The sequence below is a fragment of the Canis aureus genome, chromosome 4, assembly GCF_053574225.1.
Source record: "Canis aureus isolate CA01 chromosome 4, VMU_Caureus_v.1.0, whole genome shotgun sequence".
Taxonomy (NCBI): domain Eukaryota; kingdom Metazoa; phylum Chordata; class Mammalia; order Carnivora; family Canidae; genus Canis; species Canis aureus.
Window position 1 is genome coordinate 63,152,605 of NC_135614.1, and position 24,637 is coordinate 63,177,241.

At 36.3% G+C, this 24,637-nt stretch overlaps 1 protein-coding gene across 2 annotated transcripts in view; it reads left to right on the plus strand.

Moving 5' to 3' along the window:
- ARL15 (ARF like GTPase 15) overlaps window positions 1-24,637 on the plus strand; it is a 397,557-nt gene that overhangs the window by 188,541 nt on the left and 184,379 nt on the right. For both annotated transcript variants that reach the window (XM_077895994.1, XM_077895995.1), the window contains one exon: window positions 8,823-9,031. In XM_077895994.1, the coding sequence (XP_077752120.1) occupies window positions 8,823-9,031 (209 nt within the window). The remainder of the gene's footprint in view (window positions 1-8,822; window positions 9,032-24,637) is intronic.

A 24,637-nucleotide genomic window follows, 5' to 3' on the forward strand; every position in this document is an offset into this window, starting at 1 on the left:
TCTTTCAGTCTAACCGGGAAGATGAAATGTATATTCAGATAACTATGCTACAGAGTAAAAAGTGTTCATGAAGAGCACCAAAATAAATAGATTAAGAGTTTCTGAGAAGTTCTTTCCAGCTGGAAGACTGTTGGAAGGCTTGGTGAAGTCGGTGATCTGGCCCGTGAAGGGCAGGTGGTGATTTTCCTGTATAGGAGCCTGACATGGCAGGAACTCCAGGCAGGAGATGATACAACCAACGGCATGAGGCTGAAAGTCTCATCTGGTCCAGGAGAGAGCAAGTTGCATTTGTGGAAAGGAATAGAGAGATATGGTAGGAATGGCCAGTTGGAGCCAGGGCACAGAAAACTGTTAATGCTAAGTTGTGTAATTTGGGAATCCAAATTTTATAGGCATTTGATGTGTTTAAGCAGAGTGGTGATATAGCATGAGCTAGTCTCCTGGATCAGTATTAATAAAATCAGAGTACTTCCAGGACAGAGGCAAGGAGACAAGTTAGAAGGCCATTCTGGTGATCCTGATGGGAAGTGGTTGAGGGTGTGGACCAGAATGAGAATGTAGAGGAGGCCAAGATATCAGATGGAAGGCAGAGTCCTCAGGTACGGGAGTTAGAACTTTACAATGAAGGTAATGATGTGCAATTGTGCTTTGAGTAACCTGGACCCTCGGAATACTTGTGTGTGGGAGGGAAGAAGTGGGGGCGGGGGGAATAAGGTGGGAAGAAGGCAATCGATCTATCAGGTTTTGTATAATTTGGGGCATTTTGTTTTGTAAAAGGTGGGGACCAGAATTTTCAGAATTTTCCAGGGATGTGCTATTTGAAGTTCAGATTCCAAGGCTGCACATGTTTAGACCCTAAAGCGTGTGACATTGAGTGAGAATTCCAACATAACAAGACCAAGGAGATTAGTACCACTCCTATATAGACCTCTTAATTTTGCAATTACGCTCCCAACTTTGGCTGACCTATCTTTGGATATGAGTTAGAGTAAGTATAAAGATAGTTCAGTGTAACACGTTTATTTCTGCTGGAAAACCACTCCAAATATGCCTGAGTTTTGGATCCCAGGGGTCACTTTTGCATATTAAAGATAACAAGTACGTACAATTCTAAAATCCCTATGGGGTCTTAGGCCTTTCCCTCTCAAGAATTATTGAGACCTCAATGCCTTGGCAAAGCTAAAAATGCTAGGAAAATAATGTGCCATCCTCCTCAAGCAACCACTAGTGGGAGGTAGGTGGATGAGGCCCCAAATGCTTCACCACTGGTGCCTGGCTCTCAGTTTTAGCATGACTAGTTCAGGCTACCCACAGTGGTTGCTGTTTGGATAGCTCATTTCGTGGGTTGTCTCTTTCCCTCTCCCACTTCCTCACTCTGCCACTAGCATTTTCTGCCTTTGCCGCTTGAATAAACTCTTTACACTGGAGGAATCCAAAATAAGGCAGAAACCATTTGTTAACATAGTTCCTTTACTGACTCTCTTACACCCTTTGGGAGAAGGAAAAACTTATTCTTTCTTGCCCACATTTTTTTCATAGATTTCTAATAAATACAGGATATACCTTACTAAGCAAATCTTATTCAAGCTATGCATTAGCTATATGTCCAGGAGTGTGGAGAGTATTCATTTTTTAGGTTTATGAAATGTAGAGGCTTGGCATACCTGGGTGGCTCAGTAGTTGTGATCCCAGATCCTGGGATCAAGTCCTGCATCCAACTCCCCACAGGGAGGCTGCTTCTTCTTCTGCCTATGTCTCTGTTTCTCTCTCTCTCTCTCTCTCTCTCTCTCTCTCTCTCTGTCTCTCATGAATAAAGAAATTTTTAAAACTTAAAAAAAAAAAAAAAAGAAATCTAGAGGCTTGGCCCTTTAGCACTGGAAGAAGCTCTGCTATGAGCAGGTAATGCCATCTGCCCTAAGTACTAACAGGTAATGCCTGGTCAACCCAGTTAATGTCCCTCACGGCTCTATAATACTCCTCCACTTACTTCTGTCTTCAGCCCCGACACTGCCTGACTTACAAAGCCATTTATATTCTCTCCTCATACTGGTCATTACTTGTCGCTAGCTGAGATTTCTTATCTCATGTTCCTTCTCTTCCACTCTGGGAAACAGCACCCATGTAGTAGAAAAGCATACATGGTCTTTGGCATCAGTTCAAAATTTGGATAGCACATTTGCTATTTATTAGCTGGGAATGGAGAAAAGTGCTTAAACTTTCTAATTTCTTAAACTTTCCCAGTTTCTTCATCCATTAAATAAGGATAATAACTCCTAAAAAGTTAAGTGAGGTGATGTATATAAACACCTTTACAAGGTTAGGTGTGATGTAATATGACGGTGAGGTGGGGGTGGATGATGACTAGGTATTAATCGTCTTTTATATTCTATGTGGGTGTTCTCAGTGCATCTCACTGTGTGCCTGAGGACTTTGGTCTCCTCCAGCTTAACAGTTGATCCTGTTTAGTGATGCTAAAAATCATAAAGATCTTTTTTTGTTTTTCATAAAGATCTCATTTTTCTAAAATTCTTTTATTATCTAGAGTGGTTTTTGACTTTGAAAGCAAAATAGGACAATACAGCCTCTCTTAGGAGAACTTGATTTTGAATCTTCACATTTTTATACTTTGTATTGACCATTTAAGGAGGGCTTAATTTAAGATATTTTGGCTTTTGGGAAGTGGGGGTGTGGGGAGGTCCATAACAAAAGTTTGAGTTTAGGCCTTAATCTTCTTAGTATTTCAGTTTTTAAAAACAGGTTGAGTGAGTCTGATGGAGAGAAGATGAAAAGAATTAAAGGAACCACCCATCAGAAAGACCAAGACTCCACAGATGGGAGGGGTTAAAAAAAGAATTTAAAATTATTACTTATCTATCTTCTCTCCCATCTTGCTCGTTCAGCGTCTTCTCCCCATGCTGGATACCATTCTTCTTAAAGTAATACTCCCGAGGTGGCTTTTATTCCAAGGATATATCCTCCTTCACTAAGATTTGAAGAATTAATTTACAATTAAAATTCTCCAAAATTGGCTTCATTTATGGGTTCTCCAATCTCACTAAGTTTTCCAGAGGGAAAATATTCTTATTCTCCTTCATTTTCTTAAGACTATGGTAAGAAGATGGAAAGAGTAGACAATCTTGAGTCTTCATCCTCACTCTATATACCATGACAGGGTGGCTGACCAAAATGGATATTGTCATCCTAGTTAGCCTGGCTAGCTACACATAGCCCTTTGGCAAACCATCTCTTTGGATCAGACTGACCAGAACTGCTCCTATACCAGCATGGCTGCGTACTTTTCCTGTCAGAGATAGGATTAGATCTGTAACTATTCTGTTCTAGGGGTTTCTAGCAGTCAGCAATAAGTTAGAGGAATATCTAGAACACACAATCCAGTACAGCAGCCATCAGCCACATGTGGCATCTGAGCTTCAAATTTAAGTAAATTTAGATAAAATTCAGTTCTTCACTTGCACTGGCCACATTTCAAATACTCTATAGACACAGTGGCTAGTGGCTACCATATTGGAAAGCACAGATACAACAATTTATCACAAAAAGTTTAGTTAGGTATCACTGGTCTGGAGATCAGATTTTCCATAGGGACAACACTCCACCTCCACCTCCCGCATAGGGACAGCTTTGAACAACTGTTTTTATTGTTGACTCCTGTATTTCCCTGTGTTTTGTTTTTGTTTTTGTTTTTTAGCTCATTGGATTTATCTTTCAAAGAACAACTCTTGTAAGAAATTATTTATGGCCTCTTAAGGGAACTAAGCATTTTTTGGCTGCAAATAACAAAATATTTCTAAAATTGGCTTGAATAATAGGCATTTACTGCACTCCAGAATAAAGGGTCCTTATAATGTAGTTGGTTGGTACTGCTGTTGGGTGGTGTTCTCGAGGACCCAGGCTCTGTCTTCCCATTCTGACATCCTCCATATGTTGGTATGTCTCCTTCAAGATGGCTAGAAGTTTAACACAGTCCAAAGTGTCATCTTCTTACCTAATAAGATTAAAAACAAAACAAAACAAAACTAGGAGAGGCGGTTCTCTTTTGGCATCTCTTTTCATTGAGGGACACATTTTTTCCCCCAGAAGCTCCCAGCAGAACTGTGTTGAGACGCAGTTTGCCAGAAACAAATCAGCTGTCCATACCATGAGAGAGAGGTTGGAAAACAAATACTTGGCATTTTTAGGCTCTGTAATGGTAGATTGACTCTGCTGGTAAAGAATGTAAGGACTATCAAGACTGAAGTTTTTGTCTGTTTTGTTTGCCACTATGTCCCCAGCACCTGGGATGGTGCCAGGTGCTCAGTAAACGTCTGTTAGATGAATTAATAATAAGAGAATGTTTCATAGTGTACCATAGAAAAGCTGTCCATAGTTGCTGTAATGTGCCATAAAAAAGAACCTTGCATAATGAAGACGTGTTATGTTTGCCCTTGTAGTAGCTTGAACCAGGCACTCCGGGTTAACTAGCTCTCAGAATGAACTCTTAGTTTACCAAGAGCTCCTTACAACCATTGTAAGGCAGTATCAGACCTTGGGCGATTAGACACTGGGTATCACTTTCCACCCAGCCTCTCTATTGTTAAGATGCCGCTTTGTTTTTTAATCAGTGTACAAAATATAGGCCAGGTTTGAGTTGAGTGTTTAACCTTTTTATATAACAATTTGAGACAAAGCATGCACTATTCAGTCATTAAAATGAGTGACCCCAGACCACTGTTAGATGTGATGTCCCATATTACATTACTCTCTTTGGACTCAGTTTATGGGTGGGGAATGTTGGGATGTGGACATCAAATGGGTGTTCGAATTTTCCCAGTTAGGCTCACTTCTCAAAGCACCTGGCAGTTGGGTTAATGGCTTATCCATTTCTCATTTCAATCTGATGGCTAAACTAAGATCCACTCACCCAGACTGACCAACTTTATACAACCCTTTACCCAACTCCTGGTTTCCTGGGCCCGAATCTGGGTCAAGGCTGCTGCTGACCAAAGCCATTGGGCAAAAGGCTGGACTTCAACTCCAAGCCCACTTTTTGTGATGAACTGCTAAAACTAGGCAGAAATGCTAAACTGCATATGCTAAAACTGGATAGAAAACCAAGTGGTAGGCGACTAAAGTAAAGGGTCTTTGCACCATTAATAATGTATTATTCAAAAAAATAATGTATTATTCACATATTATGTTGTAGAAGGGACATTTTAAGAAATTATGGCATTTCTTTTTCTTATTGGACTCACCATCATTTGTCTACTTTCAGGTGTCTAATGTGTTCCTAAATGTGGCAGATGGGAATAGTTTCTTGTTAAAAGAGATGAATCTCATGAGTTGGATTTTGCATATGTCCCATGTATTTCGAATGGAAAAATTCCATTGAAACATGCAATCAGTATTCTTCTCTTTATACTTGATTCTCTGCACACCTTCTTATTGTTATGGCTGTATTTATTCCCTCTAATATATGTACAGATTTTGTTGTAGTTATTATTACTTAAAAGAATTTGAGGATTTGATCTAAGAGGAATAATGGATTTTAAAATATTTTTTCTAGGTTCTTGCTCAGTGACTTGTATAGAATAATACTTTATAATTCATTGAATTAGTTGGCTGGAAATGTTCTTGGACATGTTCCTACTCTGAGCATTAATACATATAGGTACTTAAGTACCTTTTATTCTAACAGGTTGCTTTTCCCCCCTTGGTTTATGCAATAGAGTTCTTTATTTAGTTTTATCACCTTCTCAGTCCATGATGCTTTTATTTCAATCACATTAGACTTAAATATAAGTCTTAAGTATGTAACCTTGGCCACATCATGTAATTGTTTCGTGTCTTAGTTTTATTATTGATAAAATCAGAGCCATAAGAGTATCTGCTTCTTAAGATTGTCAAGGGTAAATGAGTCAATACATGTAAAACACCTTAGCACAATCAACATTTATTTTGGAACTATACTTGGTCAATTGCAACTGTTGGTTGACTATGGATACAAAAGTTGGGCAAAATCACAAAACCATTTTGTGAGTATTAATGAGCTCTATAGAATGTCCAGTAAAACATGTCACATATATTAGATGAAAATCATGTGCCACATATCCTTTAGTAAGATTTATAATAGATTTATGTACAGATATGTATACACACAGTATTTTTGTTTTAAACATTTACCATCAGGTAACATTGCTGCTACTTTTGCTCCTCAAGCTTATGGATGGTTCTCTAGCATATGGATAATGTCTGGATGTAGCTTGTAGCAGATGCTGTTGGTACCCTACCCAGATCTCCTTTACTGGGCCAGTGCATCCATCTCCCAGCTGCTGCGAGTATTGGCTGCTAATGACTCACACCTGTACCCTTCTCCAGAGGCCTGCCCTTGGCTGACCGTAATTGCCTCAACCAAATATGTCTGGGAGGGTATGAGATCACACCCCTACCCCCTCCTGTTCCCTAGGGGTGGCTCATAGCCAATGACTGTACTGGGGTATAGCAGCCCAGCCCCCTTGCCTTTGGACTGGACAACTTCTGTGGTTCAGGCCATGCTCTAGAGCTCCTCGTTGGATCAAGCTGAGGCTAGATTTCCGAAACCATATCTTTGCCTAGCTCCTTGCCAATTCCAGCTTGCTTTTTTCGCTGCTGGATTGTCCTAATAGCACGTCTGTCTGTCATTAGGTGTTCTAGAAGTGCCGCCTCAGACTCTGCCTAGGGAGCCTGGCCTAAGGTGTTGTTAATTTCAATTCCTCTGTTGTTCTCTTAGTTCAACCATCACTTATACAACTAACTACTTATGTTAAATAATCTCTGGCTTAATTATTTTTTCTTTTGTTTTGTTCTGCTTTCTTGGTTGGATATTACCTGATCTATATCACCCCTATTCACATCCCATGTCTTTACATATTGAAGGTTACTCAACATTAAAAGTCCTTGATCTTCTTTTATAGCTGGTTATTTCAGTTAAGTATTATGATGAATACCTTGGATTTTAAAATTTGAAAATTAATTTTAAATTGTGAATCAATTACACTTCCCTGTAGGGTGATTGTAAGAATTATATGAGCTATTCTTTTGAAAACACCTAGCATGTGCCTGGAATATAGAAAGTGGCTTAATAAATGGTAGCTGTTTGGTAACTGATAATTTTTAGGAGAATTGCACAGTCTGCTTGAGATGCCTCAACTGTTGCTCTCTTACTGCCTACTAAGTACCTCTATCACAGTGCTTTATGACTTTTTTTTCCTATTTCTCCTAGAAAAAATGTGGGCTTTTGAGTGTCATCCAGTAGTGTGTTGGTCCTCAGGGGAAGAAAAGACCTGATGATTGCTTTTGTTGATTTCGATGGTGAAAATATTCCTATCCTGTCCAGTTTCGAGCTCCCAGTATGGTGAATGCAGAGTTTGGAAGAGATGCACACATTTGGCTGTTTCCACTGCATGCCAAGTCCAGTCTCTAATGTTTGTAAGCCCAGGATTTACCACAGTATTTTCAACATAGGAGCTAAATATTCAATGGATGGCTCTCATGTAGTTACTACTGGTTAATACTTGATCATATGCACTAAACTGATGAAATACCTTTATCTAATTTTTGTCGTAGAAAGAATAATCCTACCCCCCATCTCCATCACCCCCCATACTCACACTGCCCATGCTATTCATGAAGCAAATGAAAGTAAAGGAAGCACTCTCATCATGATGTAGTAGAGAATGCCCATGCCCTCCCTAGACAGGTTGTCTACTCAGATGCAAATCTCAATTCTGTGATTGACTAGACACTTGAATGGGGATTACTCACTTCACCTCTCTTGGCCTCAATTTCCTCAGACAGTTGGACTGGATGGACAGTCTCTCCAAGTCTTTCTAGTCTCAAAATCTATAAAGCCTAATTAGTGTATAATTTCACTTCCTCCTTTCCTCATTTCTCTCATTCCTATAGTGAGCTTCAAGTTATATGTTTTGCTGGATATTGGGGATACAAAGAAGAATAAGGCATGGCCCTGGTTGATGAGAATCTCAATGTCTTATTTTGTGAATACCTGTCATACCAAGACCATGAGTATGCACAGTGCCAAATGTGTTTATGCAAATGTATCAAGATTTTAATTCATCACAAATTTTAGCACTTTGATCCATAAAAGTTTTATTCTAGTAGTTTTCACTTTCTAGATGAAATTAAACAAGACTGCCCTGACCTGCAAGTAGTTCTTTTAGGAAATATCAAGATAGTGTTCATTATCTGGAAAAAAACTGTGAACAGCTAGGTGACACTGTTCTCTGAGTTAGGCTCAAACTCACTTTATAAAGAGTATAATTTATTTAGGGGCTAGCAAGCAAAATCTAAAACACTTTTAAGTTTCAATCTAAAAAGTATTTATCCTGCTTTTTATCACACATTTTTTTTAAGATTTTATTTATTTATTAATGAGAGAGAAAGAGAGAAAGCATGTGGCAAAGACATAGGCAGAGGGAGAAGCAGGCTCCATGCAGGGAGTCCAATGCAGGACTCAGTCCCCTGTCTCCAGGATCAGGCCCTGGGCTGAAGGCAGAACTAAACTGCGGAGCCGCCCGGGCTGCCCTATCACATATTTTAATAAGAAAGGTGTGATGAATGACTCCTAAACTTTGGGCTTCTTCTCCAAGGCCACATCCACCTGTTCATGCCTTTGTTCTCATCAACCATGTTTTCTGCACTGAGTTTTTAAACACTACATTGGTTTCCAGTAGGAATTACTGTTGGGTGTTCCCAAAAATACTGTTCAGTGTTTTCAGTTTCTGAAAGCTATTTTTAAAAAAGAAAATTTGTTTTGTTTTTGACAGGGGCTGATAATATCCGGAAATATTGGAGTCGCTACTACCAAGGATCTCAAGGGGTAATATTTGTATTAGACAGTGCCTCTTCAGAAGATGATTTAGAAACTGCTAGAAATGAACTGCACTCAGCTCTTCAGCACCCACAGTTATGCACTTTACCCTTTTTAATATTGGCCAATCATCAAGACAAGCCAGCTGCTCGATCAGTCCAAGAGGTATGTCTCATTAACGTGACAACTCTTTGTCTTGTTTTTGTACTTATGCTGCCACATTGGAATCTGAAAACTTGCCTATGATTAGGGAGATGCTGCTTGTGTTGTTTTCCCACATAAAACCTTAAAGTAGAAAGACTATATCGATATATAGAAATTATTGATTGTATATCTTTCTCCACCTGGAAAGCACAGATTTTTTAAAAACTGTTTAGTCAAAGTTAAAGATTTATCTGAATATTTTTCTCATCTATTTTCTCATTTGAAGGCCTGAACATACTGAACATTTTTTACCCTGCCAGCTTACTTAGTTCATTCTTTTCTCCAGCTTTTCAAGGAATGCATCGTGCGTATGACCATGCATCACTTGCCCTCAAATGTCATGTTCTCGTCCCTCTGAAATACTCACTGTTGACTAGAAGCAATGAGTCCTATTCTGTAATCAGCCAGGCTGAAAATTGATGTCTTATCTTGCAAGTTCCATGGTACCAAATACACTTTAATATGGACTCATTTTTTATCTTCCTCATTTAATTTCACTTCTTAGCTTGTATCTCACCTATAAAAGCATGAGTCTAGTTCTGGACCGAAAAAAAAAAAAAAAAAAAGAATCAGTGTCTCACCCAGCAGAGCTTCTGATTCATGGATACTGAAGGAATAAGATAGATGAATAATTGTTAAAGCTTGGATTGTAGTGAATTTTAACCTTAACCATGGAATCAAAACTTTTCATGTATTCCTTTACACCTGTAACTTTCAGAATCGGTTTCTTACCTGTCCTGCAGAAAATTCGGTGCTTCCTTTAGTGACTTTGGAATAAGATCATTAATAGGAACAATGCGGTCCTTTAGTCTGAAAAATTAGATGAGGAGTAAGGACATGAGATGTTCTAACTTCCAGACTTCTCTCACACTTAACATGGGACCCATGCAAGGAGCTTTGTTCCTTTGCTTGTGTTCTCATCGGCAAGCTGGCAATCATACAGTTGTTTTTGTTTTTTTTTTAAAGCGAGTGGGATGATTTTGGATAGTTCACTTTGAAGTTTAAAGTACTAAGCAGTAGAAGACGTACTACATAGAGAATTTTTATTTAAGTTTTAGGGAAATAGTAAAGGCAAGGGTTTCTTATTAAATAGAATTCATATCTATCCTCTGTTGCTTCATGCAGTGTTAAGTAGGCATCAAGCACCTTTTTTCTTCCTAGGTTTTGTGAAATATAGATAATATTAAGTAATTAAGATAAAAATAAAGCAATGCAAATCTATTCAGAATCGTTAATGTGAGCATCTTTGGCATTGTAGTTGTGGTGCCTTCCTGATCTGTTCTTCAGGCTCTTGGTAAATCTTGTAACTGCTCAGCACCAGTTTTTCTGTCTGTAAAATGTATATAATAGTATCTAATGATGGGTAGTTATGAGTGTTATATTCGTTTATAATTATATGGTACTTGCTGAAGGTGCATTGTTCTGAGATTCATTGTGGGAAATACAGGTATGTATTAAGAATACAAATAGACTATAACATTTTGTACATAAATAATGTGTTGCATCCATAATAAAATATACGAAATACATAGACAAATGACCTTATAACTTCAAATCCCTTTACTCAAGTTATGTACAATAGCTGATTTTTTCCCCCTTCAACTTTAAGGAACTTTTTTCCTTAGACACCATAAAATAGAAACTAATGTTTTTTAGAAACCCAATTCATAGCTCGGGGTGATCCTCCTTAAAATCGAAGACTGTCACATCAAAGAAAGGAAGCTTTTAATAGTTAATTACTTTGGAATATGCTTTGTGTGTTGGCTAGGTATCTTTTGTAGGAAATGGGCAAATATTTTTTTATCATTCATCTTTAGTGAGACAGAGGCTATAAATGTAGAATAAACAGAATGATTTGAGAATTATTCAAGACGTGTATATACTAGAACATGTATGACTTTGATTTTCTATTTATATCAATTTTAAATGAAATTCGCTCAATTTTTGCGTGTAATGGAATTTGCACCATTTTGAGGACTGTTTAAGGCATTTTCCATGTGGTTATATAAACCCATACTGCATACTATACTGGTGCGTGTTAACATTTTACACTTTAATTGAAGACATGGGCAAATTCTATTAGAGGTCTTGAAGTTTGTTGAAACATAATGAAGTGATCATACTTTGGATGTGGCAGAAAAAGAAATGGAAGCTTCCTATTTTTTACTCATTGCTTGAATGACAAAGAAGTTTCTCAGTATAGTAGTGTTATAATGCCTTCTTGAAATAGCCCCAGGAATGTTTTATGGATTAAGTCAATACCTTATTAATAAGTTAACATAAAAGTGGAATTGTAAAAACTGAATCTTAAACTTTTAATGAATGGTAATCTCAAAATGATTGGGAGGAGGCATGGGTAGAAGAGGAGTAGAAGATTAAAAAGTGAGCAAACTTAACATGTATAAACTTACATGTTATTTGAAATATGTTTAGAAGTGGTCATCTGTTTACTACTCCTCTTTTCCTTATTATAAAGGTATTATTTGCCCTGAGCTCTGTTGCTTATAAACATTTTTATTCATTTATACCTGCTAATTTGTGTGCACTTTGTGTAATTTCCAAATGTGCAATTTCCAATTGCAAAATACCTGAGTCTGAGGCAAAATTTTGTTCTTTCAGAATCAAGGAAAATGTATTCAGTTTACCAAAAGCACTGAACAAGCCTTTGATGCAGTTACGAAAAGACGAGGAGTCATAAAGGCTCATTGATTCCTCCCCTCCTCCCACTGAAATTATTACATTTTGTGCTTAATGCATTATGCAAGAAATTTGCAATTATTTATCCTGTCACTCCAGTAAAACTTTTAAGAACTCATTTATCATTTAATGAGGGTAACGGAATATTGTTGAGTTTAGAAGCTGGTGAGATCTAGAGGAGAAAGCTGAATTATCACTGGGATTGCAACAGAGGTTGAAAAATCTCATGAGGTTATATATTTAGTTCCCCTCCTCTGCTATGTCATTGCCATGCTCCTGTAGAGTATGAGTGTAAGAAAGGAAGACAATGGTTAAAATTACTTTGTAACCCACAGACAGAGGGCAACATGCCCAATTATTTTGTTACCCTTTTAGAATGGAGTCTTGTACATTGCATAGTTTGCCTTCTGTAATAAACCTGGTAATGACTTGTGTGTAACTTAACAGAATTTTAAGATTTTACATTTTGAGAATCTGATATTAGCAACGTGTTTCTTAACAAATAATCTTTTTTAAAAAATAGCAAAACACTGGGAGAAAGAACACCCTTTATGTACTGTCTGAAAGCCAAGCAGTTCTTGCAACAGATGTTTGTTGTATTCACTTTGGGGTGGTGTAGTTACCACAGTTTTCCAGAATTTACTCATATCAACTATGTTTGTCTATAGAAAGTATAATACAAAAATTTATAGTTAAGTCAAAAGACCCACTTGATTCATTAGGGAAAATCCTAGTCCAATTTAAATAATAGAGCTCTAAAACAAGAATCATCTTAAGGGTAAATAGGTTGGCTTTTTATTTGTATTGAATTGTAATTGTATCTAATTTGTTTTACAACTCCCACAGGAGAGCATACTTCAGTTCTGAAGTTATTTAATAGATCAGGAGGATTTTATTAGAAGTTAAGTTGATATAGTAGCCAATAAATGTAATCCTATTTTCCCTCTACATAGTTGCCGACTGGGACTCTTTTGCTTCCTAGCTTTTTAAAATCTCAGTTTTGTTTTATTGGGCATTACCCTGTCTTATAAAATGACACATTTTGTCAACATGAAAGAAACAATTTAACCTTTGAGCAATCTAATCTGATTTGATATTTGTCCATGTCCTTAATTCAAAAGTGTTTAACTTTTTTTTAGAAAAGTTACTTTTTTAGTACATCAAAAGTACTGAGTCAACTCTGTCAAATATTTTGAATTCTGTCGAATATTTTGAATATTAAGAAATGTGAGAACTGTGAAGCAAAGATTTTTGAAGTAAAATTATTAGGCCAGATGACTCTGTTGGTTCCATGGCTCGTTAATTATGACACAGGAAGATCCAGCTTTTAGATTAGGATGTCAGCATTAAGGTTAAAATTTGTCATCAAGCATTTCTCAATTTTCTTACAATTGTCATGAAGTTTGTTACTGTGATGTCCATGGAAAGTGGTGTTCTGTTTGAAAAGAACAAAATATAAATGTGAGAAAAGTATTTGCAAGTATTTCTATAATGATATAAACATTACTTTTTAGCCCGTGTTTTGATTATAGATATTCATTTTTTTTTTTGAAAAAATACCTTTCAGTATTCTGTATAAAGTATTCAGAATACTTTATCTCATTCTCACTTTTTAGTCCGTGGACATCTTTTGGAAGAGAGTGATACTATGTGTTTCATGTTATTTGACCACTGCATTTACTTATAATTCTTGTTTATAGATAATTATTTCTAAGTATTATACTTTTTCTTCTCCGTACAAAAGGTCAGAGGGTTTTGAAGGATTGAAATGTTTGGACACTATCTGTAAATAGTAAGCCTCTAATTTAAAATTTTCATTCTATATTCATACTGCTTCACAGTGGAATGGTGTTTTTTGTTTTGTTTTGTTTTGGTATCTCCATGAAGTAGCGAATATCATCTATGATTTTACATGACAAATCTTTTATTAGAAAATACAAAACAGTGTTTAAATCATGTAGCATACTTAGTTTATTATTATTCTCTGTATATGGAGAGAAAGTGTGCATGTGTTTGTACAATAATGATTGTAAAGTGTCATATACTTTAAATCTTAGGAGTCTTCCAAGTATCTTGACCTGTGTCTTGGCAGCATTTTAGAATACTGATTTGATTTCACATAGAGCAGTGTACATACCTATTGTGTGAGCAGTCTGAAAATTCCCTTATGGGACGTATACTTATTCTAAAATGATATGAGATACAAATTATTTTTTGTCCATTCCTTACAGATGTACTTTACTCTGTTAAAATTTAATCTTGGGGAAACAATGAGAGGATCTGGAAGTCTGTTTTCCACGGAATGACTCCGTGATCTCCTGAAAATATTTACTAACATGGAAGAGAAAATAACCATCATTTCAATAGTTAGATATATTTGTAATAATGATGCTTCTGTATTTGAAAGAGGCAGCTTTTAGCTGAATACCAAAACAGAATATTTTATTGTACATTCATGTACTTTTAAAATATGTACTCCTTGAAAAAAATAATTTGTATATTTTATTTCATCGATTCTAAATCTAGCCACTTTTGTCTTCCCATTCAAGGGAACTTGTATACCTGTATTTCTCACACCCGCCAAGCAATAATCATGAGAATGTGCCCTGCCTCCTGAAAAGTAATAAAATTCCCATTAATGAGTGCTGCATCAAAAAGGCCCATCCTATGGAGAAAATTATTTAGATGGGATAACAAAGTATAATACATTTGAAAAATAAAACAATTCATTATGTTCTCTTTAAAAAAAAAAAAACAACCTATTCCTTTCCACTGTCTTCCTTTGGTAAATCATATGCCTATCTGTTTTACGTCGTAAAGCTGGCAAATTTTGGAACTTCTTCCACTTCTTGTTCTTATTTACTCATATCCAGCTTTTCACTGCATCATTCTCCTACTTCTGCAGTACTTTTCAGTTTCCTGGTTGTTTACCTCCCCAGAGCTCCCCCTTCCCTCTATTCCTCAGCACAGACCATTGAGAACAGATTTCCTATCTTTCATGATACTCAGATTAAAAACCAGTGCTATCTTCTATTCCTTGTAGATGCAAGTGAAACACCACTGATCTCATATGTTCATGTGCTTGATAATTGAATTCTCTTCTCTATTCTCACTCATGTTCAGCCACTGCTCACTATTTCTGTTGCCCCAGGAAAACCACCTAAACATTCTAGGTCACATCGAGAAGTTTCCCTGTACATTGAAGGCTGAGCCGGCTGTCCTCCTCCTGACTGCGCACAGCATCCTGGGCATATCCAAATCATAATACAAGAATTAATTGCCTGTAACTTTTCTGCCTACCCCTCAAGATTGCAAGCTCATTGAAGGACAGAAATAATTCTGGCTTGTTTATGTCTCTGTGCTTGATTATATGTGGTTGGAATAAGTACTACTTCTGAGTCTTACCATACGTGTGGTGCTTCCCTCCTGGCTTTAATGCCATCAACTTCATCCAGATTCCTTAACTCGACCCAGCCTGACTGACTCATTTCCTTCACACCAAACCTGACCTTTGAATATTACTCATAAATTGCATCTTCGTGAAATCTCATCACTCTGACCAGGTTAATAATTTCACAGAGCTTTAATCCTCTAGCTACTGGATTTACACCATTTCTCATGTATTTTTATATACTTTTCATGTACTTTTATGTACTTGAATTTGTGTTTGTCCACTTGAGGATCTTGCTTATATCAGGTAACTGTTTCCTTCCTAAAATCCCTCCTAGAAAGTGGGAGGACATCTTGACTGAATAATGTTCCTTTAATATGTTTTTGACGGCCTGTATTTTAAGTATATAGAGCTTATTTCAGTTGCTAGCATAACAAACTCTCTTACTTTTTGTATTTCTCACATGGAGACCGGTATACGTTGATTTCAACATAATTGAAATCATTTTAAAGCAGTAAATTCAATTTAAACTCTCATTCAGCAAAGGCAACAAATGATTCTGAGGAGAAAGTTTACAGAACGATTTCCTTGTCCCCAGTTCCACTTATTTATGTCCTTATTTATTTCATTTGCAGAAGAAAACTCCATTTACTACACATTCCATAGCATACAGAGTTAATAAAACATTTGTCAAATTAAATGAATTTGAAAATGGACACATGGTTAATGTCAGTAAAGTAAGGTGCTTTGAAGATAAAAAGCACAATAAGCGTTAGTTATTATCATTATGATAATTATTTTCATTATTATTATTACATAGTGTCTGCTTAAAAATACCTTTCGTTACTCCAGGATGGCTGAGGCTAATGAGAGGGGTTACCCTGCTGGGTTTTATCCAGAACTAAGGAGTTGAGACATAATGCACTGAGGTTTTATTTTTTCTTAATAAATCTAGAGACATTTCTCCTTTTTCCCAAAAAATAAAATAAAATCCTGTAATGCAGAAGCATTTGAACCTGTTTTGAATAGTTGGAATGTTTTCTTAGGTGATCTCTAAAAAAGGTATTTGAGGAATAACTATATAGGTCCTCTGAAAGGCTCTAAAAACATATGCATTGATTTCTAAATAGAACCCTTTATTTCTTATTTAACTAATTACAGAAGTCATATAGAGCTCAAATTTATAAACTAAAAGAAAAGAGGGCATAATTATGGGGATGAAAATGTAAAGCTTAATTATCACAAAAATGAAAAATTATATCTTTGGGAAGTTATAAAAATATAGCCAATTACATGAATTAACTCCAATATTTCAAGAAGGATTATTCTTTAGAAAGAAGAGTTTAAGGTTAAGCCAAATTATTTGCAAGATACTACAATGACTGCCATCACAAGTCAGAGATAAAGGAAATATTGAAACATTTTAACAGGCATATGTGTGTGTGTGTGTGTGTGTATGTCAAACATACATCCAGCCTCATAATCAGGAAGACATTAGTGACATGTCTGAAGAAGACATTCCCTAATATTATTGCAAATTAAATAAGAAAAGACCTCAAGAGAATGAAAAGAGAAAAGGTGCCTGGAGCCAATGAATTACAATTGACAACCTAAAGGCTGTTGAAGAACCAATTGCTGGAGTGATTGCCAAGCTATTCATGGTGTGCAGCAGACAGAGCACACCAGAAAGCTGGAACAATGCCTTCAGTTCAGCAATATTGCTTCAAAAGAATGGAAAGAGGGAAACGGGAAGAGCCACTGACCCTGAGACCAATTTCCAGGCAGCTGCACAAACTATATACTGTAATTAAAGGTTTTGACCAGTAATCACAGCAAAGCCAGACTACAGAAAGTCTAGGGAGCCAGCAAAGTTTATAATGAGGCAGACATCCTTAACTTTAAGCATGGAAAAAGCAGGTAGGAAAACCAGTCCATTTTTTGGCAGTGGCTTTGAAAAGCTCTGCTGTATTAACACAAATATGAAAATCACATATTTGTTGGTCTTCTTCCTCTATGAACAAAAATGTACAATGAAAGATACCTGCTTTCATCTTTTGAGATGAATACTATACTCTGCTCCTTAGAAACGTAAATTTTCTCCTTGCCACTTTTTTTCCTTTACCTGTGAATCACATGTGCCTTTGCTGAAAACAATGAGCTAGACCTACACAGTGGTACAAAGGATAGACTGCCACTTAGAAGTGGCCACTCTTCCAGAGTACTCGAGCTCTGGTAAAAATGGACTAACCCACACCTGAGGGCTATGTCTATAGAACCTCTTTTCCCTTTTATTAGTGGATAATCTAGAATCTTTTTTTCTTTCTTTAGTAATATCTCTTTATGTAGACATCCACATTCAGCCATGACTCTATTTAAATATTTACACAAGTACTTGGAGGAAAAGGGAGGTATTTAGTAGTTTTGAATGAAGGTCTGATACAGACTTCCGGTACAAATGAGAAGGTGGCAACAGAAGTCTAATGAACAGAAGCAGCATCTTATTTTGCAGACACCATGTAGTTCTCCCTGACTGGCCTATTAAGAAAGATCTTTGTGTTTGATGTCACTGTATCCAGTAGTGAAATGTAGATTACCTTCTTTGCAAAGAAATTCTGAAATAGAAATTTTACACATAACATTCCGACAAAAGAAAATGACAAGTTTTCTACTAAGCTATAAAGGAGTCAAGTAGGGTTTCATTTTGTTTAGTTTAGGTTTATAACTTAACATTTTCATTGTGTCAAGCATGCTGTGCATAGATTGAGTTTACTTTCACTCCACACCTGAAATAAGAATGCTCTATAAAGAATGCTTAGGTAGTAAATGGTCCCATAAGATAACTGGGATCGTTTTCTTCAGTGACAAGTGAAACAACTAAACCTTATGGGAAGAAGGTTCTGCATATGAACCATGAAATAATTTGGAGGTTCCATAGAACATCATAATTTTAACATGTAGAATTTGTAAAATATGATTTATTTTTAGATTGTGGTGATGACTAATGATTTGTCAAGGCAAAACTAGTCTTTATTGAAAGGGGCCAGAGTGGAAAATCTGGGTAACTTGCATATAGTTTAGACAAGGAGAACAAAGAAATAATGAAACGAAAATAAGAGCTTGGCAGAGGAATCCTTAGAGAACAGCTGGTTGAAGAGTTACAATTGTTAACGTGCTATAAAAGAGATTTTCTCATGATGCCTTCGCATATTGCATTGAAGAGAAGACTGAATAATCACTGGAGAGATCCTGAAAAATAGGCCCAAAAGATCTTGAGATAGAGGTATAATTTATATGCACTAAGTAGTATCATTATTATGTTTTTTGTCATTATTCAGAAGCAAATCATAGTGCTCAAATACCCTAATTTTCAAAAACGTAAAAACATAAATACTTAAGAAAATTTCTTATATAAGAAGATTTACATTTTACTCAGTTCTAGAAGTTTCCTTTAAAATGGTACTTCCCCAACTTACTGAAAAGGTAAGTCCAAATGTCTGAATTATTTAAATCAGTGTGTAGAGATTCATTAAGTGTAAAAATGCATGTATCTGCATGTTTGGGGCAATAAAAAGATGACAATTTCCCATAGTTGTATATGGCCTTTGATGTTTTTCTCTAATTAAAGCTCAAGTTTGGACATCTTTCTGTTTTTCCTTAATTAATAATGACTTTTTAATGACTTTTATATTAACAAGCAAATTAAGCTCCTTTTTTTTTTAAGCTGAAAAAGGGAAAACAGACTTTAAGGTAAAGCATAAGATCACGAGATTGCTTGAGCCTGTTATAGTTAAGAGCAATTCTTTATTAATATAGTTATCCTCTTTTATACTTCACCAGAAGCTTTTCTTTTTCTCTCATATTAAGTCTTTTAAACTCTATCAGCACAGTTTTCTGCTCTAGGGAAATATAGTCTTTAATGATTCTAATGCGCAATGCCCCCTTTAATTATTTAGAACCTTAGTTCTAGCAGTGTAGATGCGGAAAGTATGGGATATTTTGTTGAATTTGTACTAACTTCATATTATATGAAGCCCTAGACATTGCTTTTTTTGGTAAAACACTTGAGATGAATCTGTGTTTTTGTAGTTTTATCTGTTAAAAATGGAATACAAAATTTGTAATTCCTTTAGTACTTGTTCTTATTTGGATTCTAGTTAGTCAAGATTTTGCCATCTGGTTCTTTAGCCATAGTAAAGCTGAATTGAAAAATGTGTGCTATTAAAAATGTCATATTTCTAAGATGTTAAAGCAAGAGATATGGCCGTAATTGCTGGGTTACTTTCACTGAAATTATTTTTGGAATAACGTCTCTTCTCCAACTCTGCTCACAAATATGTACAAGTTTGTAATGAATTATGGTTGACATTACTTGATCCATTCTCTATCTTTTAAGATTATACAACTACCATCCTATGGAAAATGTGTGTCTGTCATTTTCATTTGGATCTCCATGGAGTATTACATAATCTTTAAAATCCATTTGTTTCAACTTTAAAAAATCCATCTCATTTAAATTAATAATCTGAAAGGCTAATAAAACCACATGGTACCTTAAAAAAAGATTTATTTATTTATTTTAGAGAGGCTGAGGGAGAAGGAGAGAGAGAATTCCAAGCAGACTCCCTGTTGAGCACAGAGCCCAGGCTCAATTTCATGACCCTAGGATCCTAAGCTGAAATCAAGAGTCAGACACTTAACTGCCACCTAGGTGCCCCTACATGGTACAATTTTAAGCAGTTACAAAAAGGTAAAAATATAGTAAAAATATTCTCTGTTCTCCCCATGTGCCCTGTCTGCTGTACCTTAAAACTCTCAGCCTTCAGTGAGGCCACTTGATTACCAGGCTTTGAATGTCAAAAGGTTAGAAACACCAACTTAATGAATTTTGCTTAACAACATAATGAAATATATGAACTGTATATTAATGAAAGTAATTATCTTAAAGGTGGTACTTCTGAGACATGTGCAGTAAGATACTATAATCATTTCAGGAAAGTTAATTTTAATACTTTAGTCTCTAGATTGTTACCTTGAGTTTTAAGCATTTTATGGAGGAGGCAGGGTTTTATAGGAACTCCAACTCTGATTTCAGGAGGACATATTTGTGAGTATAGGAGGATATGCATCCAAGGAATCATACTTTAATTATTTTAATTATGAAAAACTTCAAAGATACAGATAAGCACTAAAAATGCTGTAACAGTGAAACTCGTCCACCCATTATCCAGATTCCACAAATTTTAACATTTTACCGTATTTGTTCAGATCTTTTCTTGAAAGAAACAAATCAGTAAAAATGCATTTTGAAAGCCCCTTCCCCTCACTTCTGCAGAAGTGAGTGTATCTTGAAGTTGGTATCTTTCCCAACATACATTTTTATACTTCTAATACATATGCATGTATCTCTAAGTAATATACAGTAATGTTTTGTGTGATAAAAATTTACATAAGTGGCATCTTAGAGTGTATACTTTGTCATGGTTTTTTCATTACATTTTTTGAGATTATAGGATATATGTAAATCTCATTTATTTTCACTGATATATTATGTTCCAAGGCATGACAGTGCCATAATTTTATTTATTTATTCTTATTGATAAACTTTTAGGTTGTTTCTAGATTTTTGTGATTACAAACAAAGCTGTTGACGAGTATCTTTGTACATGTTTCCTTGTGTGTATATGCAAGCATTTCTCAAGTGTATATATGTCACATTGGAATTGCTGGATCATAGGCTATACACACGTTTAACTTGACGGCTATTTAACTTGGCACTCTGGGTTTAGAGGTGACAGACAGTAAGGCCCCGAGGTCAGACTGTCTGGATTTAAATCCCTCTTATTGTTGACCAACTGATTAACATGGAGTAAAAACTTAGATCCATTTCCTCATCTGTAAAATGGGGATAATCCTTGAACCTACCTCATTGCAAATAGTGAAGATGAAGTGAGGATTGAGCACATAGAAGGCGCAGGATTAGCTGTCAGCTACTCAAGGCCTGTCTCTATCCTCTCTGGACAGAGGCGTGAAGAGGATTAAATGGCACTCATGACACTGCCTGGCATAGTGTCATGAGTGTTTATTAAGCACACAGAAATGCGACAGAAAAGGCAGTTTAGGTATCGTATGTTTATATGCTTTGGCAAGTGCTTGAAGAATAAATTCCAAATACCAAAATAATTTTTTCAAAAGCAGTGAAGACCATACACAATGCTTATAACTTGGGTTAGATTAAATGATAAGCAGTTTATTTTACTGCCATTCATATAGACTGTGTTCTTGTCAAACTCTTTTTTACCCTTATGCTGACAAAGTGTGCTTGCTTCTGCTGTTGTGAGGAGACCAGGAAAATCAAATCTTCTGGAGATTTTTACTTGTGAAACTTGACACTTAAGTTTGTTCTCTACCGCGTTCCAGATAGATCATTCTGCCTTAATTTTTTAATTTGTCAGGTTTGCAATACTGTTAGTAGCTCTACCTTAAAAAAAAAATGCAAAAGCAAATGTAGAATGTTGTACTTTGCCTGTGCAAATGAAGGAGTTGCTTGAACAAGCTGTGGATCTACCTGCAGATTTCTAGGTTTCTGTGAGGCCCCACAGAAGCCCAGAAATCTGCTTTTTATAGTGTGTCACTTGGTGTGTTCTCATGATGTGATTGACAGGCTTGTTGTTTCCTCTCTTTGAAGGCCCAAGAGGTTACTGGGATTATTTTAGAGTGGCGTTGTACCGATTCTTACGTTTAGATTTAAATAGGATCTCCTCAAGCCTTAAAGGTGGATTACTTTGCATTACTTTTATTGCTTTTCAAGTGTTTTTGGAAATATTTAAGGGTCCTAAAGAGTGGATTTCCCAGAGTGTGTTTTCTTTTGGGGGAAATCTTAAGGATTAGTCATAGACTTTTCCAAAAGCCCCTAAGTTAACCTAAAGGACCCTGATTACAAGAAGTTACTTAATTAAAAAAAAAAAAAAAATGAAAACTGGGCATAAGAGAAAACCTCATCGTATCTCTGTATTCCTTATAATAAATCAGACCTGTGTGTGTTTTTAACAAAAACGAGGGTGTGCTTTTTTTCCCCTCTTCATTCTGTTTCTTTTGATCATTGATCTGGGTGACCCCACGCTCAGGGTTTTTTTTCTTCATTTGACATGGACAGATTTTTGAAGTATAGCTCTCCTTTGGGAACCCCAGGCAGTTCCACTTGACTAACCTGTGATCTAATGAGCAGTAATGCGGGGTTACAGTGGCCATTTTGTGTGCTTTGAGGAGGATGGCGAGACGGAGTGGGAGGAAGGCGATGTCTGCGCAGAAAAAGAGAGGCAGGGTGATCGAACAGTGTGAAAAAGACTTGTTAACTCACATTAGTTTGCCTGATTTACTTCACAACAGGTCAGGAAAGGCCAACAGCAGGGTTGTCGTTAAATTGCAAAGTTGAAAATCCCAGTATTAGAAAGCTTTGAGATCTCAGCGTTATTAATTCCAAAGTTGATTTTAACTCACCTTTGAGTTGCAGCGCACGGGGTACCCTAGCATCAGACTTTTCTCCAGTCTTTATATTTATGAAATACTCCTCCAGCCCTCGATTCCTGTTGAATGCTGCACACTTTAAACGTCCTATAGTGGTTGGGCCGCTCTACCATGAGCTTGGAGGTGAAAGAGAAGCCCAACATGGAGCAAGTCGTTGCACTTTTTGTTTGTCTGATATTCAAGCCTTACTGAGGTACCTGTGCTTTCCATTTTGAAATGTTGCAGGAGTGCCTTTGTGATTTTCTATCCCGATAATGGGAGGAAGCTCTTGAATTTGTCCCTGCGCCTCTCTACTCTGGTGTACTCTGGTGTGGGTCTGCGTGCATAAGTGTGCACACGTTCACAGGTAGTCCCCGTAGAATACTGTCAGAGTAATTGAGAAATCTAAATTAGATTTCAGCATCCTTCCTTCTCCACCTTGAGCTTCAACCGGTGTTATTTTACATCTCACTGTTGTTTATGCCTTTTACGTGAAAGCGAATGATGACTTAACCAAAAACAAAATCCCCCAATTTCCTGGAAAATGTTGCCTGGCTTTTAAATGTTATTACAGGAACCTAAAAATGATTTTCTTGGATTTATTTTCCCTTTTACATTCAAAAGTCTATATATTACCCCCAAAAAGTATAATTATCGATCACAACACTGCCTTTGTTTGACTACCATTTCTAAAAGTCATCTCCCTATGGGACTGAAGAACAGTTGATATTGCCAGCTTTTTAACTTTATATACAGAGAAAGAATATTTAAAACCTGTGTCTGAGATAGAAATGGAAGCCCAGACAAATGGCGGACAAGGCTGCAAGCTCCACAACTGCTTCTTGCCTTAGGGCGTAGTATTTATGTAGATTTAAGTGTATTCTTTGTGCCACAAGAGTGCCCAGAGACCCGACTGGCCTTCTCTTTCAGTCCTGGTTCAGGCACTTTTGCTGTGCTAAGGAGAATTGCTCAGCAAAATAAAGATACTTTAGGCCAAATTTAAATTTAAGCCTTGCCTAGTGACTTTATATGAAGACTTAACTGTAGAACCCCTAGCCCCTTTATAGATATGCCTGCCTATCTGCAAATTGGCAAAAGCGATTTTCCCAAAGAAGAAAGATACATTGGTGCGAAATGTTAAGCATATTTTAGTTGTTTTTTTAAAAAAATTTGGTTAGTTACCGAACAAAACAACTATTCATTTTTTCAACTAGTATTTTTTACACACTTGCCATGTGCCCAAATACTGTATAAAGAGATGTGAAAGATGGATAAAATATGACCTCTTTCCTCAAGTTCCCTATGTGTAACAGATGATCACAGTATATTATGGGATGAGCCAATAAAAATATGTAAAGAGCCCTCTGGAAACACAAGAGAAACTGAAATGAATGGGAACTAACATGTGTGCGGTGTCCAGTGTGTTTCATATACAGTGTATATGGTAATTCTCGATTTCCTGGGAAACATGGCATTACTTCCTTATGAAATAATAAATTACCCAAGATTGAACTAGCGACCTGAATCCATGTCTTTGGACTTGAGCTCATTTGTTCTTTTGACCACACCGCAAAAGTCTCTTGTCATTGAATTTAAAAAACAAAAAAAACCAAAAAAAAATTATAAAACATAACTTAATTTTCTTTATTCTTTTCTTTCTTTCATTTCTTTCTTTTCTTTCATTTCTTTCCTTTCTTTCTTTCTTTCTTTCTTTCTTTCTTTCTTTCTTTCTTTCCTTTAGTCTCAAATTCTTCTCTTGAATATTTCTTGCTACTTGGACAGGCCCCAGCTGCCAATTTGCAGATGAACCCTTTTTACAAATGAGCTGCATCGAAATGAGAGTAATATACTGAAGAAACTAAGCCAAGTATGTTTTTATATATTTGTGAAACAAAATGACTATTGTATTCCAGGACTTGGGGGAGAAAGTCTGCTGATTTGGGCTTAACTTATGTCCAGTTTATCTTAGCTTTTAG